Consider the following 21937-nt stretch of genomic DNA (forward strand, 5'->3'; position numbering starts at 1 on the left):
ACAAGATGGAGGGAGCTGTACTATCACTCGTATAGTAAATGATCTCATAACCGGCGTAGAATCAATCCTAGATTCAAGTTCCTTTATGTTTTATCACCTGATGCCCTCTGTTTCAAAATGATGTGTCGAAAATCCAAGTAGTTCTCCACGCCCTGCCGCCCAACTGCTCGAATGCATAGCAGAGACATCTTGCCAATAATGCCAGGAACCTGGGTTAGAAATTTAAGAAATGCTTAAAGTTGAAATAAAACTTACACTGCTTCTTAGACACCTAGTCTAACACACGTCAGATCTTACTTGGGGTTGAGATATGAACAGTGGCAAATAAATGATCAAGCTTCTACCCGCTTCCAAGTATACCCCGAGAGATGGCTCAGCTTAAACCCCCAGATTGCTTTTCGTAACTTACGTACGCAATACGGATCTACTTGCATCGCAGCCTCAGATAATCCTTTATCGTGATGGCACGCCGTGGTCAGGATCAAGCCAGAATAGTTAGATAATGCTACTGCGTCCTCGGCAAACTCATCATCTCTTTCACATGCTAGGTTTAGCACGTGCTTAAACAAGGCATTTGTAAGTGGGGTAACGTCAAGTGCAAGGTCCCAACAAATCGACTTAACTAAACTCAACAAAAAATAATACTATTATAAGGCTAAAAACTTATTAAGATATGGATGTTTTTTTAGCATAAGAATCACAATTCTACACTCCATAGAAACAGTGACCGCCTAAGCTAGAACATTAAAACATACATTTTCCCGGTGACGCTGCCTAACGATATATCTCCGCTACCATGGCGGGAACATCTCTCTGGGACTACATCTTCATTCGCGCATCCATATTTCTCTTACACCTTATCGCACCACTTAGCGTTACTTATTCATTAGTCAGCCTACTAGCCTGCCTTCCATTTCAGTTCCCGCGAGTACTACAGGCTTGGCTCTCTCTGGAGGCTCTTTTCTATTTGGCTATCTACCTACCGCTGAATAAATACCACCAGAGGGCCGCAAAACACCCCGTCCCGCCCTGCCGCGCCGATCGTCGGAAGTTATTCCTAAAATGCCACAATAATATTCCCGACCCGGCTCAGTACCTAAGAAAATGGTTCCGGAATGCGCCAGTTTCCGAGATTAAGCGCGATAATGTCAAGGACTTCTTCCGGTGGGCATTCTTAAACACAGGAGACCATGACTCGACCTACGACGAGGAATTAGAAGAGTATACTCAAGAGATAGAGAAGCTGCTAGGCAAGAAGCTAGAGCCTGGCCGCGGAAACGCCAAATGCCTCCGGTTAACTCTTGAGAAGGTAGAGATGTTGCATCGGAGCTTAACGTGGTATCTAGTAAGTTACTCACATGACTATGCGCCCAAGTACTGGCTCATATACCCCAGGTTGCTAACTCTGTTCGTACTACCCTCTAGTGTGTGTTTGTTGTCGACGCCATAGCGTCTATCTCTTTACGATACCACTCGTTCAACTTTCATCGCACGTCGTTTTCGCAGTTTCTCACTACCTTTCCCCTACGTCTTTTCACTCTGTTTGCGACCTGCACCTCCCATGCTAACAGGCTTACTTACTGGCACCGTCCACATACGTCCAAGACAAGGCTGCCTATTCTATTCGTTCACGGCATCGGCGTGGGGCTTTACCCATACATAAACTTCTTAGCCGACATCAATGCCCATGATGCCGGGAATTCTTCAGATGGGCAGGTTGGCATCATCGCTATAGAAATTATGTCGGTAAGCTCTAGGATAACATACGAGGCAATGCTGAAAGACGAAATGTGCGATGAGATTCGGCGCATATTGACCGCACACGGGTGGGAAAAGTGTGTCTTGGTATCACATTCGTAAGTACCACTCCTAAAGTGACTCCATTCCCTTACCCATTGACATTGACGGTGGAAAGATACGGAAGCGTGGTTGGCGCGCAACTCCTTCGTAGCCCGGAGGTCTCGCAGCATATTGGCCCTGCATTGTTTATTGACCCCGTGTCTTTTCTACTTCATCTACCTGACGTGGCCTATAATTTTGTATGCCAGCTCTGTCCCCAAATTGACTGATGATACTGGCTAAACTCTAATGCTTTAGATATGTAGACGGCCAAGTCAACCTAATGAGTATCTACTCTCCTACTTTGGTTCCAAGGATATAGGCATAGCTCATACGCTATTCCGCCGTTTCTTCTGGGCTGATAACTTATTGTGGAAGGAGGATATCCGAGATCATCCCGTGACTGTGGTCTTGGCCGGCAGAGATAGTGTGATCGACACCAAAGCAATACGGGCATATTTGCTGGGGTCAGACAATTGGATCTTAGAAACTACGGACTTAATGGATCTCGGTCAGAAAGGTGATAGATTGGATGTGATCTGGTTTCAAGATCTGGACCACGGCCAGGTCTTTGATGAAAAGAGGACGAGAAGCAGTCTGGTTGAGATTGTCTGGACGTTTTGCAAGAAGTAGCCGACACAATTCGTCCTAATTTACAGTGGTAGGTTGAAATAAGGTCATCGAATATGATGAGCAAGTTCTCCCGCTTTGCATAGAGGTTAACCTCCAATTTCCTATAAGTGGTCGGTCAGATCCTCCTGGCCTTAGCCGCCGACTGAGTCCTCGCGAAGCCCATGGATGTCTCCCGCACTCCCCGATAGATCGACCAACAAGGTATAGATAGCCAAAAAGAGTTGCACAGGGCATAATAATGGCAACCTGGCAATTAGCCCGTAACTTTTCCCAAAACTCCAGTAGGGATAGCCCAGAATGTCAAAGCGATGATAATATAGAGTCCCACAAGCTGCAGCCTGCTTAGTACACTGTAGGTATAGAAGTACAGGGGAACATAAACTCACCATGGCTCCCTCCAAATAGTTAGTTTTCCCATCCTGCACCGTGGCCGCCACGACTAAAACAGATACAGCGAAGATAACTGTCTCAACTGCCCCAAGCATCAGCAAGCGTGTTGAAAGTTGCTTATGTGCTCATGATAACTCACAAATATTGAAATTCAGACCCATCGGCACATTTATTGCCCAACCCAAGACAACCAGCAACGGCGTAACCAGCAGTGCAATCTGGATGCTGGATCCGATTGCAACACCCGTGGCCTTGTTTCCACGTAACCAGTCAGATCACAATAAAACAACCAAGTAAGGAAGCAGGTTGCCACTCACCAAATCCATCTTATTCCTTACAGCCATCACACACGCCGTGGCGTGCTCGGCTGCGTTGCCGACAATGGGGATCAGGATCAAGCCAATAAAGCTCTTGCTAGTATGCGCGTCTTTGGCGATGCTGTCGATACTGCCAACCAAGTAGTCTGCACAGAAGGAGATAACAACGGTCACGGCAACCAGTACCGCTGCAGCAGACCAAGGATTCATTACTGATTCAGGGTCGTCCCCTCCCTCGTCAAGGGAGGAAGTTCCACCACTCCCCTCGCTGAATAGATTCTTGTGCGTCCGCAACTGGAAGCACAGATACAGGGCGTACAGGATAAGAAGCATGATGGCCGTCCCGCGTGAGTGCCAAAGGATGGATTCGGTTTTACCATGCTGATCCGAGCTGTCGAGGATGCTGTAGAGCTACATGTCGACATTAATGTTCTTCCTGATGCTTATTGTATCACAATTCCTGAGGACTGGGCTCTAGAAGGCTGCTTACAGTGGCGGGAATGATCATTGAGGCGGCTGACAGCGCTAACAAGGAGCATGTCGTTTGTGCCATCGCAAGATAACCTTTAGATTTAATTAAATAAATTTTGCAACAGAAAGGTGGCCACTAGTTACTGAGCCCTGACCATCGACATCCAACACCCGCTCCAATATCGTCTCATCGGGACTGTTCACTGATTACTGCAAGTAACACTGCTGTTGGCACAGATATCGTGACGTAGCCTAGCTCCTGGACGTAGATAGGGAAGAATAGACGTTCAGTACTATTTGTTATAAGAATGCTCGCTAATGGCAGTTCAATTTATTCTATAGCAAAAAATGATTTACTTACTTAAAGACTGATCCAGAAGTATGAATGGGTACTAGACTGAGTACGAGAAAAACATCAAGTAGTGATAATCTAAAGCCAGGACTCGAGGTACGAGGTTGCACCTCCTCAACAGTTTTGGAACAGTCACTTAATTAATTTGCCGTCATTCTATGGCGTCATTAGCATTTCAAGGCAGTATGCTCATAAACAACATATGCTTATGGAGGATTTTTGAGCATTGCAATCCAACAGCGGGGGCGTGTTACCCCTCTGCCTACGGGTTAGCCCGTAAGGCGGTATATGATCTCATTGGATACTGTCATGGCTATCGACTTATTTGTTACGGACCAGTCGTCATGCCTTTCACTAACCCCGCCTTCTCAACATTTCAACGTTGTCTTTTGTTCTCTCACGACGAACAGATTTATCTCATCGGCGCTTAAAACCACCACCACTGCTGAATTGAGCTCACTATGCGTGAAATTGTAAGTCCGCTTCTAATCCTGCCTTGGAAGCTCCACAAACTAACCTTGAACTCCCTTTTCGCTATAGGTGCATCTCCAAGCTGGCCAATGTGTGAGTATCACGCCCTTCTCGTTACATTTCTTTCTCATTTCTTCCTAATGCAGCATAGTAACCTCAATAGGGCAACCAAATCGGCTCTGCCTTCTGGCAGACCATTTCGGGCGAGCATGGTTTGGATAGCAGTGGCATGTAGGCAACCCATTCGAAACGCCACTTCATCCTTCTCACGCATCAATCTAGGTATAATGGGACCTCCGAACTACAGCTTGCGCGCATGAACGTCTATTTCAACGAGGTGGGCGATATTGCGTGACCCATTCCAAACTATCCTCGGCCTCTGATCGAGTTCGCATAGACATCCAGCAACAAGTACGTGCCACGTGCCGTGCTCGTTGACCTAGAACCTGGCACAATGGATGCGGTGCGCTCCGGCCCGCTTAGCCAGCTCTTTCGTCCCGACAACTTTGTCTTTGGACACTCAAGCGCCGGAAATAACTGGGCTAAGGGTCACTACACCGAGGGCGCCGAGTTAGTTGATCAGGTACTGGACGTGGTCCGTCGTGAGGCCGAAGGCTGCGACTCCCTCCAAGGTTTCCAAATCACCCACTCGCTCGGTGGCGGTACGGGCTCCGGCATGGGCACGCTGCTGATTTCCAAGATTCGTGAGGGTGAGATTGATACCACTGATACACATTTCGATGCACTGTCTCTCACGGTTCTAACCGCCTATTTAGAGTTTCCGGACCGTATGATGGCTACCTTCAGTGTAGTACCGTCTCCTAAGGTTTCTGATACCGTCGTGGAGCCGTATAATGCCACGCTGTCGGTCCACCAGCTGGTTGAAAACTCAGATGCGACTTTCTGTATCGATAACGAGGCTCTGTATGATATCTGCAAAGGTACCCTGAAGCTGTCGAATCCTTCCTATGGCGACCTTAACCACCTCGTATCAACCGTCATGTCTGGCGTGTCAACTTCGCTGCGCTTTCCCGGACAGCTAAACTCTGACCTTCGCAAGATGGCCGTTAATTTGGTAGGAAGACTCGTTTCATCTAGGCACATATCACTGTAATCGAAGAATGTTGTGGCTAAGCATTCCTCCTCGTCTAGGTTCCGTTCCCCCGCCTACACTTCTTCATGGTTGGCTTTGCGCCCCTCACTAGCCGTGGCTCGCACTCATTCAGTGCTGTCTCTATCCCCGAGCTTACCCAGCAGCTGTTTGACCCCAGGAACATGATGACAGGCTCTGATTTTCGAAACGGCCGCTACCTGACCTGCTCTGCTATCTTTCGCGGAAAGGTGTCTGCGAAGGAGGTGGAGGACCAGATGCACAAGATTCAGCAGAAGAACTCGGCTTACTTTGTTGAATGGATTCCCAATAACGTGCAGACGAGTCTATGCTCTGTCCCGCCGCAGGGGTTGAAGATGTCGTCCACTTTTGTCGGTAACTCGACCGCCATCCAAGAGATCTTTAAGCGCGTTGGCGAGCAGTTCACCGCTATGTTCCGCCGCAAGGCCTTCTTGCACTGGTATACCGGAGAAGGCATGGACGAGATGGAGTTTACGGAGGCTGAGTCCAATATGAATGACCTGGTATCGGAGTACCAGCAGTATCAGGACGCAGCCATCGACGACGACGTCTATAGCGTGGAGGAGTATGACGAGGAGGAAGTCCCCGCTAAGGTCGACGCTTAGTCTATCGCAACCTTGTGGTCGGATAGCACATGGCTTGTCAGAGTGGGCTCACATAAGGTCATGACGCCCTGTAGAAGCAGCGACTACTGAAGGACAATCATTATATACCCAACAGGGCTTGGTGGTCGCTAGGCGGTCTATATAGTTCGCGCTATTACGAATTAAAGATCCCACATAGCTCTCGAGTGGTTGAAAGACGTCTAACAACCTCAAACAGAGCCTCGTGATACGTCAGATAAAAGACTCATCATCCTTGACGGTCAGGAAAGCCATGCACAGGTCAGACTTTTGCGGTTTTCACCGTAAATCCTCCCGCTATAAGACCGCTGACGAGCATCCAGGATGAATGGATAGTTACGTGCCTTCCGAACAATGTCTACTGCTGTTACCTACCAGCACATTGTTCTCATTATTTGCAGCTATTAGATAATGGAATTTTTAATATCATCAAAGGTGCGTATCGGAAGGAACTCTAAAACCTGGCTAGTTTGATTGATTCTACACCGGACAATTAAGCCAACTTTATTCAGACATATGCGAAAGTCGGAGAGGCGCGTATGAGAAAGGAGATGATATTATACGACTAGAGACCTACTGGACATTGGCCTATTTGACTGAGAGCAGAGATGTGATTTCTATTGCACAAGAATGCCGGGGATATGCTTATACTGGATCTCTGGAGGTCTCGCCTAGGAGTCTACAACCCCTGAACATAAACGGCTTCAAAGGCAGGCCCTTTGCGGTCTAGACTTCCATGTCTATCATCGAGACTCTTGTAGCTCACTTATTGAGCATGATCATCCTTGACAAGCCTCCCCCAACACCAAAGTTCTTTGCAGGCTTGGGCAGAGTCGCACAGCGAGTCGAGACTGGATACCCAACGGTACAGGCACAATAGTCATCACTGGTCACGATCTTAATTGTTAATCCACCTCATTCCTCCACCACGGTGCTCAATCCCGCCGAGGCCATCCTGCGGACGTCTTCCCTTCATCAGGATCAACAAGTACTCTACATCTAAAAACGAGACAGTCTTCAACATCTCATAGAGCGGTGAATTATGAGTTATATTGGCTCTGAGCTGGCTCTGAATATCAGTAGACCCAGCCACCACCTTGTGGCAAGTTAACATCTCTGACTGGCCAATTATCTGTGAATCTCGAATCGGTGAAGCTGGAAGCAAAGGCAATCGCTGAGTCTTGACACCCAATTAACACCCTCGTGATATCGAATATACTTATCGTCCAACCAAGAACTAATCTAAATCTGCATCTTTCAACATATCACCAGCGTCTACACCGAGTTTTGGATAAGTAATCTCCCTGTAGCCCACTTGTTTGAGCGGTTCAGCCCGTCAGAGGCAAGGTCGCTGTTCTGTGGGGGCCGAAACAAAATGTTACCGAAGTCATCTGACACTAGATTCGCTCGTTATTCATTTACAAACCACGCATAAGTGTGCATCCTGTTGCACGGCCTTCCGATGGGCTCGCTCGTCCCGTTTGAGCCTCAATGAACAAGGCCAACAGGGGAAGAAGTGCAAGACGGCGCTTAGATAAATTCCGCATTCAAGGTGCTGAATACAGTGTTTGTATATTGTTGGTCCATTTGGGCGCGTAAAAACTATTGCGCGGTTGTTAGACATCTCTGGTATGAGTACTCGAAATTGAAAGCTCTAAACAGTACATGTGCTAAGAGCGCCTGATAGTTTAACTTTTAAGATACGATACGATACAATCCATTAAGCCCGGCGGCTTATTCAACCGAAAGGGCACACTAGTCACTGATGCTTACGTACATTGCCTGCTTCTCATCCTCGTTTTCACAAGACCATACTGTGCCGTCTACTGCTCAATTTGTGCCCGCATTTCAAATAGCCCATACTAGACCTTACCTTTTCTCCAAACAAGTAGATGGCTAACAATGGCGCTTTTAAGTAAAACACAGAAAGAGCAGAAGAGCCTCTGAACCTGTACGTGACTGTGTAGTCCACCAGTTCTGACACCTTGTTAGCTGGCGTTCGAACTTACGGAACCACTGGGGAGCCTAAAACTACCTCTTGTCTTCTATCAATTCATCTGATGTAGGCTTTAGATGGATGTTTGCTCTTCCGTCCAACAATCTCGCTCGTGAGATAAGACTATGATCGATTACCATTTGCCTTTGACGAAACCATTATTTTAATGCTGGGTAATTATATACCTTGGTCTAGCCGTTGAGCCACAGATGCTCTTCGAAATGTCTTTTAGGATGTTTGCTTCGATGTAGTATCAGGAATTACTGGATGTCCAATAGCGACCAGCTACGCTGTCATACAAAATGCAGATATATATATTGCTACCTCCTGCAAGGCGAGACAGGCACCGTGGGTTCGACATGGGTTAGGCTCTATTCTCTATCCCTTGGGGTGTATGTGACAGTTTGCCGTCGACTAACAGTATGTACTTGAATTCGCCCATCACTATTGCATCTACCAATAATGGCCGGCAGTGATAAATTTGAGCCTGGGCACCCTCACCAACAGCCCCGTGTTCAATTGACAAGATCGTGATATCCGGTACGATAATATTCTTCTTATACACATGATTCCTGTCTTAAAACATGTTCTAGAGGCACTTGTCTATCCTGGATGCGGCAATGTATACGACATACCTACCTATGAAAAAGAGGGATATGATTTTAGTAGCATATGAAAATACAATATAAGCTATAAATTCTTAGAACTTGAATAGTTTTCTTTGCATACAGCGGTCGTGATGATTTCGTTCTCGTTACTCATTAACCCATCCATCATCAAGACGGCTACTTAGAATGACCAACCAATCCCTTTACATTATTACATCATAATAATTCCCTGATTAAGCTCCATTTCGATAGACCTGTGCTCCCTGATTTCTGAACATGACTATGTCTCTTCGCTGGAGAATCATCAGTGCTCGATTCAACGGCTGCTCACTGTAACCCCTACCCTCTACCATCTCTCTCCGTAGTGTGGACAGGCTTGTGCTCCATCCTATAGGTAGACGGCGCTTGAGCTCATTCTCGAGACGGTTCACCTCATCATTCAACTCACGGCTACCCTGGTTGCTGCCCTGGTTGGCCGCGTCCATGGTAGAGCATAGGAATAGCCGGATAGCCTCATCAACGTGCGCCTCGGTGGCGACGGGAGAGAGGGTGAGTTTGGCAAGAGACTCGGTGATACGCACGATAGCTTCCAGCTGACGGATTGTGATGGGAATAGAGGAGCGGGTGTTGGCTTCTATTTCGGAGTCGTGGATTTGGCGACGGATAGAGACAAAGTGAGAGGAGAGCTTCTCAGCTGCTTCGGGACTGAGTCGAGGAGCGCAGCGACTTTGAGAGGTTAGTATACATGGCGGAAGAGCCAAAAGGAACTGAGCAACTTACGTCTTACAGTAGGTTATATATCTTCGCATCTTGTCGATAGGGATCTCAGACTCGACCATTTCGTCGGCTCCCCGACCATTCATCTGGATACCAAGAACGTGCTTGGCCATCTTCTCGTCCTTCTCGCGGCTATGATCATCCTTGACAATGAAAATCATGTCGAAACGCGACAGGATGGTGGTTTGGAAATCGATATTCTCTCCAGGAGTTTTCATGTCATCGTATCGACCAAAGATTGGATTGGCAGCAGCCAGGACTGATGTTCGTGCGTTGAGAATGGTGGTGATACCGGCCTTGGCGATGGAAATGGTTTGCTGTTCCATGGCCTCGTGGATAGCGACTCGGTCTTCAGCTCGCATTTTATCAAACTCATCAATACACACTACTCCACCATCGGCCAGAACCATAGCACCACCTTCAAGATAGAACTCGCGGGTAGACTGATCACGCTGGACGGACGCTGTCAAACCAGCGGCAGATGAACCTTTTCCGGAGGTGTAGATAGAGATGGGTGCTACCTTCTCGACAAACTTTAGAAGTTGAGACTTGGCCGTACCAGGATCACCGAGAAGTAGTACGTTGATATCGCCTCTAAGTTTCATGCCATCAGGGAGGTTTTTTTTTGAGCCACCTAACAGGAGGCAGAGAATTGACTTCTTGATGTCCTGGTGTCCGTAAATTGAAGGAGCGATACAAGTAGCCATGACATTGTAAATGTCTGGCCGTCTGCTCAGCTCCAAGAATTCTTGCTCTTCCTCCTCTGAGAAAGTGGCGTTGCCCTTGGCTGCTTGATCAATGTCTGACCGGATTCCAACTGCCCTTAGATAAGGGGTGCGGATAGCCACTGCGCCACCGTTGGATGAGTTTTGGAGGCCTTATTTTGGTAGATGGAGAAGATGCCCATGACAGTGCACCTCGATCCCGGAACGACCCGGTTTGTTAGGTATCTGTCGGCTGAGATGAGAACATGTCTGGGCAGTTCTCCAACAGGGACTTGATCAGGCGCTTCCTGAAGCTTGATGATCTGCTGGTCGACGAAGTGTGACTTCTCGTGTACGACAAAGTACGGATCCAAGGGGCACTTTGGCGTGGGATCGTTGGGAATTCTGCTACGAGCGCATTGTCGGGGCAGAGAGACACCAGTGAATCCACCCAAGATAGGAATGGCTTGTGTGTGTCCGCAATTTCGACATTGTATATGAAGTTCTGTTACTTTTGAGGACATAACGGAGGCACCGATGACGATACCTGGTACCCGGACCAATCGAGCAATAGCCATCGAATCGAGATTGCGGATGGACACATCGTCTGCGTTGGAATGAAGAAGGAGCTGGTGCTTGGGGATCTCGACTTTGGGCTCGTGAGGGAAGACAATGCGGTGGGTGCACTTCATCAAAGCATATTCGAACTATGGGATGTCAGAAGTTGGAGAATTAAGCTGTTGCATAGTCCTTACCAAAGGGATGACCTCGGCTGGCTCAGATGTCAACTGATGCGCCAACTCCTCGTTAAAGCCGATCAAGTCATTGATGTTGACATCGCAGTAGTACCTCTTTAGCAGTGCGTTCTCTCGTAGTTGATCTCTGCCGAAGCGTCAGTATATCAAGTCATGTAACCCGTGGGCAATCGGCGCAAACCTGTAGACAAAGTTGTTGTCAAGCCGAAAGTCAAGGATGAAGGTTTCGAGCTGCGTTTGAAGCTGTAGGCGAGTATCTCTATTCTCACCGAAACTCGGCTCGTAGACGTGCGCAGAGTAGATCGATCCGCGGTCCATTGTGATGTGATTTGTTAATACTCTGATATCACCTTGGCTCGTCTGCGAGCACAAAAGTTGACAGGGACTCGAGAGATCTTATTTGTGAAATATGGAGGGGCTTGCTCCGCGTTGGTAGGGTAACTAAGTGGATGCAATAATGTATGTACGCGACCCTTGAGAGAAAGACGCAACGCGTGGTTATCCCTTTGACCCGCATAGCCCTTATCCAATGTAGCTAGCTGCACTCAACCCCACGTACAGAATAGTTACAAAGTTCTAAGTTAATAAGGCACTATAAGGCCAGTCCCTTATCTGTATCTTAGCTGCATTCAGCTTAGGTATAGAGTTCACTAGGTATAGTGACTATTGTGAATTTGTGACATAATTTAGATGTATTAGTAAATTGATAAGCACTTATCCATTTGAGCCCCTAAGCGTGACTTGGGAAAAGGGCTATGCCGGTCAAAGGGATAGTGGTTGCTGTGCTGAAGGAATAGGGCAGTGATAGAGCTCGACTTATCATCCCATGTCAGCGCCAAGGAAATACCCATAGGCTCATGGGGGCCAGCGAGCCAACCTTGCTTGCTCGGTTGGGGCACAAATTGAGGGACATCGGCGGGGCCCGATTTTAGCTGTGTTTTACAGAGTAGGGCTTTGACCATCTTTTGAGCTTCATATGCTGCCTAGGATCATTGTAAAGCCACGGTATTCTAAACGAGAGATCCAAGACAGCCTGAGCTTTACTGCATTTTTAACCGCACCAAAGGGCATCGGAAAACAACTGTCGTTGGTTCGACCAACGAGTGTGTGTGCCTCGTTTTTAATGTAATGCTGTATCAAGGTGCAGCTTCTGGATTGCATCTAGCATTAACCGGCTCTAAGCCTAAGGCGCAACCGCCTCGCCTGGGTGGCAACTCAGTGACGCCTGGCAAGGGCCCATTAAATACGCGGTCTAAAGAGGTGACCAAGAGAGGGCACTAATGAGCGACTGGTTTGCCGGCTAAGGTCCTCAAATTTCCGGAATACATGGGGGTCGAAGTCTGGATCTCTGGTGGTACCAAACCCGTACGGAAAATGGGAGGCCAGTCTAAAAGTTTGAGAGACTGGAGATGGGCATTGCAAATCGACGAGTTCTTGCTCACTGCAGACCAGAGTTTTAGGTCAACAATTGGTTGGTTATTGTGGCTCGACGCCCCACGCCCCACTACAATACAACCCCATCTCTCTATACTGTGATTGGATAGGAGTCCTCGGAGTGCGTCTGGCCGTTGTGATTGGCCATTGGAAACTGGAAATCAAGTTGAGGCGAGACCAATGACGCGCCATGACGCGTCGCGTCTCAACTGAATCTGCAAACCTCGAGCGTCGTACCAGGACTATGAGGAAGAGCATGAGATGAGTTCGTCTGGGCAGCTGCGTTTAGAAGCTAAGTCGATTTCCATGGATTGATATCCCAGGACCTTTGAATGACTTATCAATGTGGCCTTTGCGGCAGTCCATGGCCCAATATCGTTCTGAGGGGTAAATCTCCCTTCACAGTGCAAAGCCATCCCCAGCTGGAATTTCACTACCTGTCAACTGAGCCCTCACCTGGCTCATTTCTCTAGTAGGCCCTTGTATTCTGTCTGAACGCTTGGATGCTGTCTCTCTAGCTCAATCCTAGCCTCGCCTCCTCCATAACTAACTCACTCTATCTTATTCTACCGATTCTGTCGACGCTTTGGACGCTGTTGATATGTTCAGCTTCAAATTATTTCGCTATATTTTATCCTTAAGCTCGTTTTCCCATCCCCGCTTGGAGGACTTCTTGCTGTCCTTAGACTTCCTAGATATGCCGATCCACTTCCCCGACTCTCATTCCTTAGGGGTCGCTTTAAATTTCAATCGCACCAGCCCCGTCTCGTCGTTTGCTTTTCGCAGGATGCAGTTACCATCATTGTGCTGATAAGTGTCGGCTTTGTTTGAACCGCCGGCAATCTCCTCTGTATGTATTCAGGCTAACCATCAAGATTCTGATAGGCCTAGAAACGCTCTTCCACGTTAGACATACTCTGCTATCAACAATGGTATATCACGTATAGCAACTGAGTGACACCCGACCATTTAGTGAGCAATTTATATTTTTTTCAAGATGCGAAAGGAATTTATTATTTCAGTTCTAATGCACAGTGTAAGAATTTGATGATCTTGACGTAACTTAATTCCATTCAAATAAAATAAACGCATGGTTAATAGCTGAAGCTTATAGCCTGTCCGTCAAGACCTTGTTTATCTTGGCAATGCGGGCGCAGACGCTGAGATCAATGGTTCGGTCGCCGACCGCGACAATAAGTCCTCCAATAATCTCAGGGTCGATCTGTATCAATAAACGTTAAGCTAGGGCCGAAACGAATGCCGACTGGCGAAAAGTATAACGTACCTTGTTGGTGACCTTAAGCTTCTTGCCCTGACCGGCATATGAGGACTTGGAAACAGCAGTCTCTAGTCGCGAAAGAGTTTTATTATCCAGACGTTCGGCGCTCGTGATGATCATCTCTATTTCACCCCGCTTGGCGGACATCAGCTCACCAAACTTCTCGCACACACCCTGAAGGTGACCCAGTCGATTATTCTCAGCGAGAGTCTGTAGCAAATTCTTGACAGTCGCAACGTTGGTACCTGTATGCTTGCTCAGCTCGGCTACGATCGCTGACTTGTCCTCGGCGGTCAGCCTCGGCGTTGACAGGACTTTCGTCAACTTGGTGTCCTTCAAAAAGACGCTGCTCAGGTTGACGATGGCTTTGGCGGTGAGGTCGAGGGTTGACATCTTGGCCGCGGCAGTATACTAAATTAACACAGTCAGCATAAGATAATTCGGCTCTACCTCACTCAACATAGCCGCATTGGCCCATTAGAAAGGACGACACAGCGGCATACTAGGGCGGTGGCATAAGTTCCATCAAGGCCATGAAGGTAGACTGGGGGTCGGCTGTCATTGGCGGCGCCGGTGAAGTTTCGTGCAGTCTCTACTCGGAGGAAAGGGGTAGGATGGAGAGTCGCGGCACGGATGGTACGGAAGACTTGCCGCGAGAACATGGCTATGGCTGAGGGATTGGGATGGGTTCGATGTTGCGATGCAGGCGTTCTTAAAACTTGGGTTTCTTGGTTGTGGTTTCGTTGTTGGGCAGTTTTGGAAGCTTGTGTGTCGCTCTGAACGTGAATGAACAGCAGCAATGTGTTGATTGATTGCCTAAGACGCGGGGTCAATCCGACTTTTAACATAGGCTTCTCTTGAAGCATGTAACTGGATAGCCAAACATGGTTGTCTCTTAAGGCTTGTCCGCATCTTGCCTTTGCATGTGCATGATGCGCTACCAAATTGAGGCGCAACGGCCAATCATAAGCATCATGTTACCTAAGAGACGCTGGTGGGTGATACACAATTCAAAAAAGGGGGTGTGCAACAAAGGGCGTGTGCAGAGGAAACCGAATTGACCTACTGAGGAAGGCTTCATAACGAGGCATCAGGTCGGTGCCTTTGTACTAATACACTCTCCTAGCTGCGTTGACATTTTGACGTAACTAGCCGGGAGGCTGGGAATGTATCAGATTGATGTCAATGTGTCAGACAGAAAAGAGTTTCCGTCTGTTGTCACGAACGATGGACCGGACCCCCCACCCCCCCCGCCAATCAAGTAAGATAAGATATCAGTAAATCATTCACCAATGGCATCACCATTCTCTAGTCCACAATCTACTGATATCGCCCCAATTGTACGTTAGAGCTACCCTCCGCGGGTCTAACACAATGCCTTGCATTATTTAATCTCACCCTTGGAATTACGCCCGATACCTCTCATTCTGGGGCCTCTTCTAGCAAAGCTATCTCACAACCATAGGGTCATCCCGCTATCAACGTACATCATAATAGTATTCCTTTCTCTGCGCAAAGCTGCCACTAAATTATTTTCTCCGCTATATCTTCCTTGAAGTTATACACTTCTGCAATCAATTCTTTGTCGTCGTGGAATCTCTCTATCTCTTTTCCGCAAGTTTCGAAACAAGCTTCCACAAACCATTCGGACTGTCGCGTCTGCCACGAGCAGGAACACCATTCTAAGTGTAACGTAACCCTTTGATCCACTCGATATTGGTGCTTGTTGGAACCGCGTCAGGAATAGCCATATCTGTAGGGCTGTGAGGAGCCTAATCCATTTTCCACCAACAAACTGCTAATCAGTTAGGCCCCCTCCAGAGCTATTTCTGCTGCGCGTATCTTCCGGGAGCTACATCGGCAGGCTCAGGATGCAAATATAGAATCCAGTGATGACTGGGGCTGTGCTGCTCATCGTGAAGCGCAACAGTTGCGCGGTTGCAGTACTGGTGTAAAGCGCAGTCCTGCAGCCACTCAGGTTTACACTCCGGCTCCGGCTCCGGCTCCACATAGTAAAGTCGGTAAAATGACTATAGAGGAGAGAAAGGTTGTGGCGTTAGAGGCTATCGCCGAGGCTGCTCGACTCTGGGTTGTAAGTGTTTGCGCCGATAGCTATATATATTTCGTCTGCTAAAACGATGTATAGAAGCTCAATAACCCCAACAAGGAAAGCAAGACCGATGAGAGGAGCGGATCTAGATGAGTGAGTGCTGCCATTGCCAAGGAAGAGGTGGTTAGCATAGCTGAGGCATATTCAGAACGCGGGATAAAATTATCGAGCATTGGGAGGCAACTGAATTGAACGCAATGACAAAAACTTCCTAACACGATGCGCTTAATTAATTGAAATTGTGATGGGCGTTAAGATCCAGCTGCAGGTCTGCGAAAAAGACTCAAAAGAAGACGAAATTTGTGTAAAGCTCGGGCTCTTTACAGGATGACGCTACCTGGGATTGCATTCACATGGGTGATACTCAAGACCAAAAGTTGGCCTTCCTTCGTGATGACTTCGTTCCTCTTGAAGAGAAATATGAATCACGGGATACCCTATCTTGCGCGTTTAACGTCTGGATCATGACTAGGGGCTACGTATCCATAACTGGAAGGCCAACCAAGGACGAAGCCGGCAGGCAAACGATAACATTAATATGTGGCCGCCGCCACAACTATCCTATTAACTTACAAAGGCGGAGACTAGAGGTGAATACTAAAACAATAAGCTGCAAATTACTGGTACTAGGCAAAGGGGACCGTTGTCGGATGTGATATAATACCAGTCCGCTATCTTCCTAAACTCTTCGATAAATCATTGCTTCTGAAACTCTTTACCTTTGAAGATAATTCCTGGCTTCAGAAGACGGCCATCTGCAGTCACGGCTTGGATGAAGCTAGTCCAAGCGCGGGACTGAGAGCCCTTGAGAAAGGCCTTCCGCTTCGGATCACTACTACCGATGACCAAGGAGTCCAAGCCTGTAAACATGATTTCCTGGTAAGCTCATAGGCAATAAAAGACAATGCTCACCATATCCTGCCATAATACCGCCCTCGTCAACATTAACCGTGTTCTCGGGCTCGATCTAACCATACTCTCGTTCGCGAATATCCAAGTACTAATTGACGGCCATCGGAGTGAAGGAATTAAATCTCGATGCCTTCTGGCGTCTTCCTATCTTTGTTTTGATAGCTGGATGGGGTTTCACGAATCTGGAAGTCCAATGTACACCGATGGGCCTTTCCGGCCTTGCTGTCGTAGGAGGGCAGCAACTGTAGCGCGAACTTGGCTGCGGGAAGGAGCATAGCCAAGGCTTCTTGCCTCGGTATCCATGTGACTAACCTGGTCTCCTGCGACTTGGATAACAGCTGGGCCGGCTGAGTGACCTCGGATTTTGACGGCAGGCCTCTTAACCGGTCTGAAAGAGTCGTTTGGGGCCTGTCGTGCTTCTGGGCGGATCGGTTTGCGAAAGGCCGTTCTCCGTGACATCTAGCATTTGCCTCGACAATTCCATCTTGTGTATAAGATCATCGAGGCATTTTCAAGACGGCTACATGTGTCTGTTGGAGGTAAAACCATTCATTAAGGTCCGAGAAGGCCAAGTCATGGAGAGTCATTTTACGTTGGTGGTGTGCGACCAAGCGACTTACGTCACGTAAAAAGCAATGTGATATTGTTGAACATTAATGTGAATGATAAGCATCTGCACCAAACAAGTATGAGCCCCAATAATTCTAACCCTCCTCAATTGAAATCACCAGAAAAGCACAACAGACCGTGAAATCAATTGAAATTAATCGCTAATCTCTTCTTCGGACATTGCAACAACTATCTGACATGTTCTTGCATTATGTCCTATCTTTCCACATCCTCCACAGCGCCTTTCCCTCGGTCATGCCGACCCTCCTTGACCTCCACTTGTTGACGATGCGCCCTCTACCCGCCCATCTACATTCATATGATCAATTACCTCCCTTGCTTCCTTACTGTCAGCACTCCTCCTTTTTGAAGTCTGGTTCTTTTTGCTCTCCGCCGCTGGCTTAGTGTCTCATTCGCCTGTTGAAGGTCACGGACCTGAGCTCTCAATAAGGTATTCTCATGCATTATTGCCTTTGTTCCCTTAGACACTTTAATGCTTCCAGAATTGACACTGGAGAGCTACTTTGGTGTCTTCTAATTCGTCTATCGAGGTATTCAGACTGAGATTGGGCTTCAAGTACCGTCTTGGGCGTCTTTGAACCCATGGGGTAGAAGGGCCGGCTTCCTCCTCAACCGGCGTTGGCGTCCGTAGCTGCACATCAGGCTTCGAAACCACATTTCTGGGTCAAATGGAACAAGCCCAGCCCCTTTGAAAGCTGCCTTGATGTTTCTTTCCGCCATAGTGGCCTTAAATGCGGCGTAAAAGGTGGGAAAGAATTCGGTTTGGAAACGTGGGTTATGGAGCATCGGATCAGATGCTCGATTTCTCGACCATAAGCCTTCTTAGCACCCCAAAGCACCCAATATCAAGAGGCTGAAGCAGATGAGACGAATGGGGCGGCATACACAGTGTGGTGATCTTGTTTTCCTGGCAATATCTCTCAAAGTCGACAAAGTGGCGATTTTCGTGCCCATCGAGGATTAAAAGACGATAGGGCCGAGTAGATCGATTGGCTGTACACCGATTAAAGTGCTTCAGCCGCTCAAGGCCTAGCTCATTATCTGTCCAGCCATTGGGAGATGTTGCAATAGCCCAATCGTCCGGGAGGTTGTTCTCTGGTACCAGGTGGCGAGATGATACTGACCCGCACCAATGATGAACGGCGGGATCGCCCAGCCTTCCGCATTTATCGCCTGGATGACAGTAACCCATTCCCGGTTTCCCGGCTGCACTGAATTTGGTCTTGAACGTCTTTCTGAGCCTGCGACGACCATTCCCAAGGTGATACCATATTTTGCGATTGTGTTCTCGACAAGCCTAAACCAATTTCGAATGACAGTGGGGTGTTCGCATTTGGCTCTCTGGTAGTCATATGTACGAAAATAGCGCGTCTTAAGCTCCTTGTGCCGCTTGACGAAGTTGGAAGCCCAGCGCTTGCCCATTTCTTCCACACCACGCAATCGCGGGGGAAATCCTCGCGAATCTAGGTCGAGAATGAACCGAACTATGATATGTTCCTCTAGATTAAATAGCTTACGTGATTTAGGGATCCAATCGCGTTGAGATTGAATGCCATTGTGCCGGCGACGTAAGGCATAATAGTTGACCTTGTAGAGTCTTGCAGTAGGTCGGAGCTTTAAATTTGGGTCAGTTTGAAGGGTACGAAGTGCCAGAAGCATATTACCCTCGGAATACTGACGAGATATCTTTTTTCGTTGTGAATCAATTGATCAAATAAAGAATTGTAAGGTTGGGGGATTTTTGGTGCACATACTTGTTTGGTGCACATGCTTATCATGCACGTTATATGATCCTCAGTAAAATGATGCTTTTTTTCAAGTAGATAACTTCAAGCCGGGCCATGAACCGTGTATTTGAAAACCGGCAGTTTGTATGGGTAATTTTCTTTTTTGCTTACCGGTAGGTGGGTGTTACCGGTGGGTGGGTACTGCATGGTATGTAACTGACCTTTCAACAACACATTATCTTCCACTCCCGCAATACTGCTTCATCATGACCATTCCAGAGCTCACAATCACTCCTAACATCAAGCCACCAGTGAACTTTCCTCCCAAAACGGACAAGCCTCGCCCGGACGTTTGCGGCACGACAAAAACTTCCCCAAGAAAAGCTCAGTACTTCTCGTGCCTGTCCAAAGCCGTGGTCTGGTGCATGCTAGTCAAGTCCTCGATATATTTCTGCAGCACCTTTTTGTTGCTGTCTAGCTTCTCGTTTCCCTTTTCAGCTGCCTCGATGCGGTTAAAGATGAGGAGTAGCGAGTCCTGCAAAGCTTTCGCATGCCTATGTCCACAGGAACAAATATTAGTTAGCAGTTCAAGCGAGGGCAGCCCTCGGGCACCTTTTAACGTGCATAGGAAGATTCAATAGTCTTCACTAACCGGTGCAATCCAGTATGCATTTCACACTTCAACGCTTCGACCTCTTCGCTCGTCATCCGCGGGCTCATGGCCTGGGTGTTATCCGGTTCAATTGCTGTCTCGAGAGGCTCGCTGGTATCTTGGCCAGGAGCAAGGATGGGCGAAGGCGGCTGGTGCCCTGACAAGGCAACCAGCCCAGTCATAGCTAGAGGTGTAACATCAAGAGCTGATAAATACATAGGATAGCTGGAAACAATTGTGGGGAGGAAACTTATGAGAATTGTGACTGAAATGGAGCTGTCGAATATGGGTTCGTGAACCCAAGGGCTGCGGGGGCTGGGCTCAAGCATAGATGTAATCCGAGGTAAATGACGCACGTTACATGTCGCCGACTTGGAAGTGTTGTCATGGTTGATGAATTTTGGAGTCAGAATGACGTAAACTCTCTGTGGAGTCGATGGTCAAATGGATTGGTTGCAGAAAACTTTTATTGCCTGCATGTACCTTAGGACCGTGATTCCTTTAGTTTGAGACGCAAGAGTAGGTTCGGCAACAGCAGCGGGGTCGCAGCGGACCAGCCAAGAGCAGGAGGGGCCCCATAGGGACACGCCTACAGCTGACGCGTAGGCGTGCGGATTATGTCAGCCCTCAATTTGGCCCAAACTCCACTGTCGCAGGTTTCAGGGGCTTCACCCATTGCTGCTTTCGCTAGCCACAATTGTAGTCCCCAAGTGCAGGCTTCATTATGGCACGAACGACATTTCCTGATGATGCGCTCCCGCCAGAAGGTGCATACGACTCACGAGAGGCTCTGCTCACCGCTATCAACGAGTGGGCGGCACCGAGAGGCTACGCGTTCATAACTGGAAGATCTTCACGGTCAACTAGCGGCAGGCAGATTATCGCCTACGCATGCGATCGATGGTGTCGTCCGCCTAGCGTGTCAAAAGACCGCCAGCGTAAGACTACTACGCGAGGAACTAATTGCCGGTTCTCGATTATCGCGAAGGAATCCCTAGATACAGGGTGGTGCGAGTCCAGCGTCAGTAGTTTATTATTGTAGTTTTATTGACAGTGCCCCAAAATGGACTAAATATGGCGCATGCCCAGTGTGCCAAAGACGCTAGTGCGATCCCTGCCCTTCGCACTTACTAACAGCAATTGAATGAGCAACAGTGATCACAAGGGAATTTAGACACCGTGTAGGGCCGGATAAGATGATTAGGATAATTCAGGGTGTGCCTTACAAGAGGTAAGTCATTGTAAGTCGGTCTCGATACGGGTCTCCGAAGCCCGGACGCCGAAGCACCGAGGTGCTGTTATGACTGAGACGTGGCGGGAGTTGATTTCGGCACTGTCTGCGCACATGGCATGCGCCACGCTTAGTCCGTTTTAGGGTATTTCCATTAAAACTACAATAATATACTACTGACGCTGGACCCGCATCACCCTGTAAAGCAACTTGGTCTTTAAGGCATCACGAGCCAAGCTGCCACAAATCGCCCATCCAGTCCATCGGCAGCTCTCCGATGCGGACAAGTCGACAGTCAGCCGCCTTACGAATGCAGGAGTAGCGCCAAAGGATATCAGAACTTACATCCATCAGAATTCGAACACCATTGCAACACAGCAAGATATTTATAATCGTATCGCAGATAGCAAACGAGAACTTTGTGAGGGTCAAAGTACTATATACGCCTTTGCTAACAACTAGATAAGGAAGGGTTCTAGAACGAATATGGCTTAATTCGGATAACCGAATTATAGCAGTATTTTTGCCTATTTAGATTATTAGCTTACCTTTAGGCCTACCTAGACCTGCTTTTCCTTAATTATATATATAAGATAAATAAATACAGGATATTATACTTAATATAGTTAGCATTAACGCCTGCTAGCGATTATTCTATATAGCCTTTACATTCCTTAGCAGTAAGACTAAGCAGACTACCTATTAGCCTTAGATTGCTTAGGTCCCTATATAAGCTCTGCTATATAAGGCTTCTATAGTTATCCTAACAGACTGCAATAAGGCTTATATAAACGCATAGAAATCTGCTTTCTATCCTCAATTTCACTTTATGCCTATAGTATATAAATAAGAAGTCCTCTATTATTACTAGCTAATATTTATATACTACTAATA

General features: G+C 47.7%; 7 protein-coding genes across 7 annotated transcripts; 3 read left to right on the forward strand and 4 right to left on the reverse strand.

Annotated features, from left to right (window-relative positions):
* Positions 1 to 719: 719 nt before the first annotated feature.
* On the forward strand, positions 720 to 2546 carry BKA55DRAFT_584064 (uncharacterized protein). The gene is given in 4 exon segments (XM_046194267.1): positions 720 to 741; positions 754 to 1345; positions 1426 to 1856; positions 2098 to 2546. The coding sequence occupies 3 exon segments, from the start codon at positions 797 to 799 to the stop codon at positions 2159 to 2161; spliced, it is 1044 nt and encodes a 347-aa protein (XP_046042500.1). The 5' UTR covers positions 720 to 741; positions 754 to 796; the 3' UTR covers positions 2162 to 2546.
* Positions 2348 to 3869, reverse strand: BKA55DRAFT_211499 (Sodium/calcium exchanger protein-domain-containing protein). Its single transcript, XM_046185161.1, has 5 exons — positions 3670 to 3869; positions 3180 to 3590; positions 3002 to 3113; positions 2859 to 2944; positions 2348 to 2803 (listed from the first exon to the last, which is right to left on the reverse strand). The coding sequence occupies exons 1-5, from the start codon at positions 3730 to 3732 to the stop codon at positions 2726 to 2728; spliced, it is 750 nt and encodes a 249-aa protein (XP_046042501.1). The 5' UTR covers positions 3733 to 3869; the 3' UTR covers positions 2348 to 2725.
* Positions 3870 to 4308: 439 nt separating this feature from the next.
* BKA55DRAFT_655260 (Tubulin/FtsZ, GTPase domain-containing protein) lies at positions 4309 to 5716 on the forward strand. The gene is made up of 5 exons (XM_046197416.1): positions 4309 to 4475; positions 4543 to 4566; positions 4637 to 4704; positions 4756 to 4810; positions 4871 to 5716. The coding sequence occupies exons 1-5, from the start codon at positions 4464 to 4466 to the stop codon at positions 5585 to 5587; spliced, it is 876 nt and encodes a 291-aa protein (XP_046042502.1). The 5' UTR covers positions 4309 to 4463; the 3' UTR covers positions 5588 to 5716.
* A 3244-nt stretch (positions 5717 to 8960) lies between these two features.
* Positions 8961 to 11765, reverse strand: BKA55DRAFT_584082 (MCM2/3/5 family-domain-containing protein). Its single transcript, XM_046194268.1, has 5 exons — positions 11250 to 11765; positions 11069 to 11195; positions 10527 to 11020; positions 9613 to 10431; positions 8961 to 9558 (listed from the first exon to the last, which is right to left on the reverse strand). Exons 1-5 carry the CDS (start codon positions 11384 to 11386, stop codon positions 9066 to 9068), a joined length of 2070 nt encoding a protein of 689 aa, XP_046042503.1. The 5' UTR covers positions 11387 to 11765; the 3' UTR covers positions 8961 to 9065.
* Positions 11766 to 13476: 1711 nt separating this feature from the next.
* Positions 13477 to 14504, reverse strand: BKA55DRAFT_584084 (ATP synthase delta subunit-domain-containing protein). Its single transcript, XM_046194269.1, has 3 exons — positions 14285 to 14504; positions 13788 to 14192; positions 13477 to 13724 (listed from the first exon to the last, which is right to left on the reverse strand). Exons 1-3 carry the CDS (start codon positions 14441 to 14443, stop codon positions 13611 to 13613), a joined length of 678 nt encoding a protein of 225 aa, XP_046042504.1. The 5' UTR covers positions 14444 to 14504; the 3' UTR covers positions 13477 to 13610.
* Positions 14505 to 15073: 569 nt separating this feature from the next.
* Positions 15074 to 16474, forward strand: BKA55DRAFT_667912 (uncharacterized protein; the record flags this gene model as incomplete). Its single annotated transcript, XM_046197861.1, has 4 exons — positions 15074 to 15121; positions 15401 to 15469; positions 15592 to 15873; positions 15928 to 16474. The coding sequence occupies 4 exons, from the start codon at positions 15074 to 15076 to the stop codon at positions 15982 to 15984; spliced, it is 456 nt and encodes a 151-aa protein (XP_046042505.1). The 3' UTR covers positions 15985 to 16474.
* A 2999-nt stretch (positions 16475 to 19473) lies between these two features.
* BKA55DRAFT_584103 (uncharacterized protein) lies at positions 19474 to 20316 on the reverse strand. The gene is made up of 2 exons (XM_046194270.1): positions 19813 to 20316; positions 19474 to 19714 (listed from the first exon to the last, which is right to left on the reverse strand). Exons 1-2 carry the CDS (start codon positions 20139 to 20141, stop codon positions 19546 to 19548), a joined length of 498 nt encoding a protein of 165 aa, XP_046042506.1. The 5' UTR covers positions 20142 to 20316; the 3' UTR covers positions 19474 to 19545.
* Positions 20317 to 21937: the final 1621 nt, after the last annotated feature.

Source organism: Fusarium redolens, assembly GCF_020744475.1.
Source record: "Fusarium redolens strain MPI-CAGE-AT-0023 chromosome Unknown BKA55scaffold_25, whole genome shotgun sequence".
NCBI lineage: Eukaryota > Fungi > Ascomycota > Sordariomycetes > Hypocreales > Nectriaceae > Fusarium > Fusarium redolens.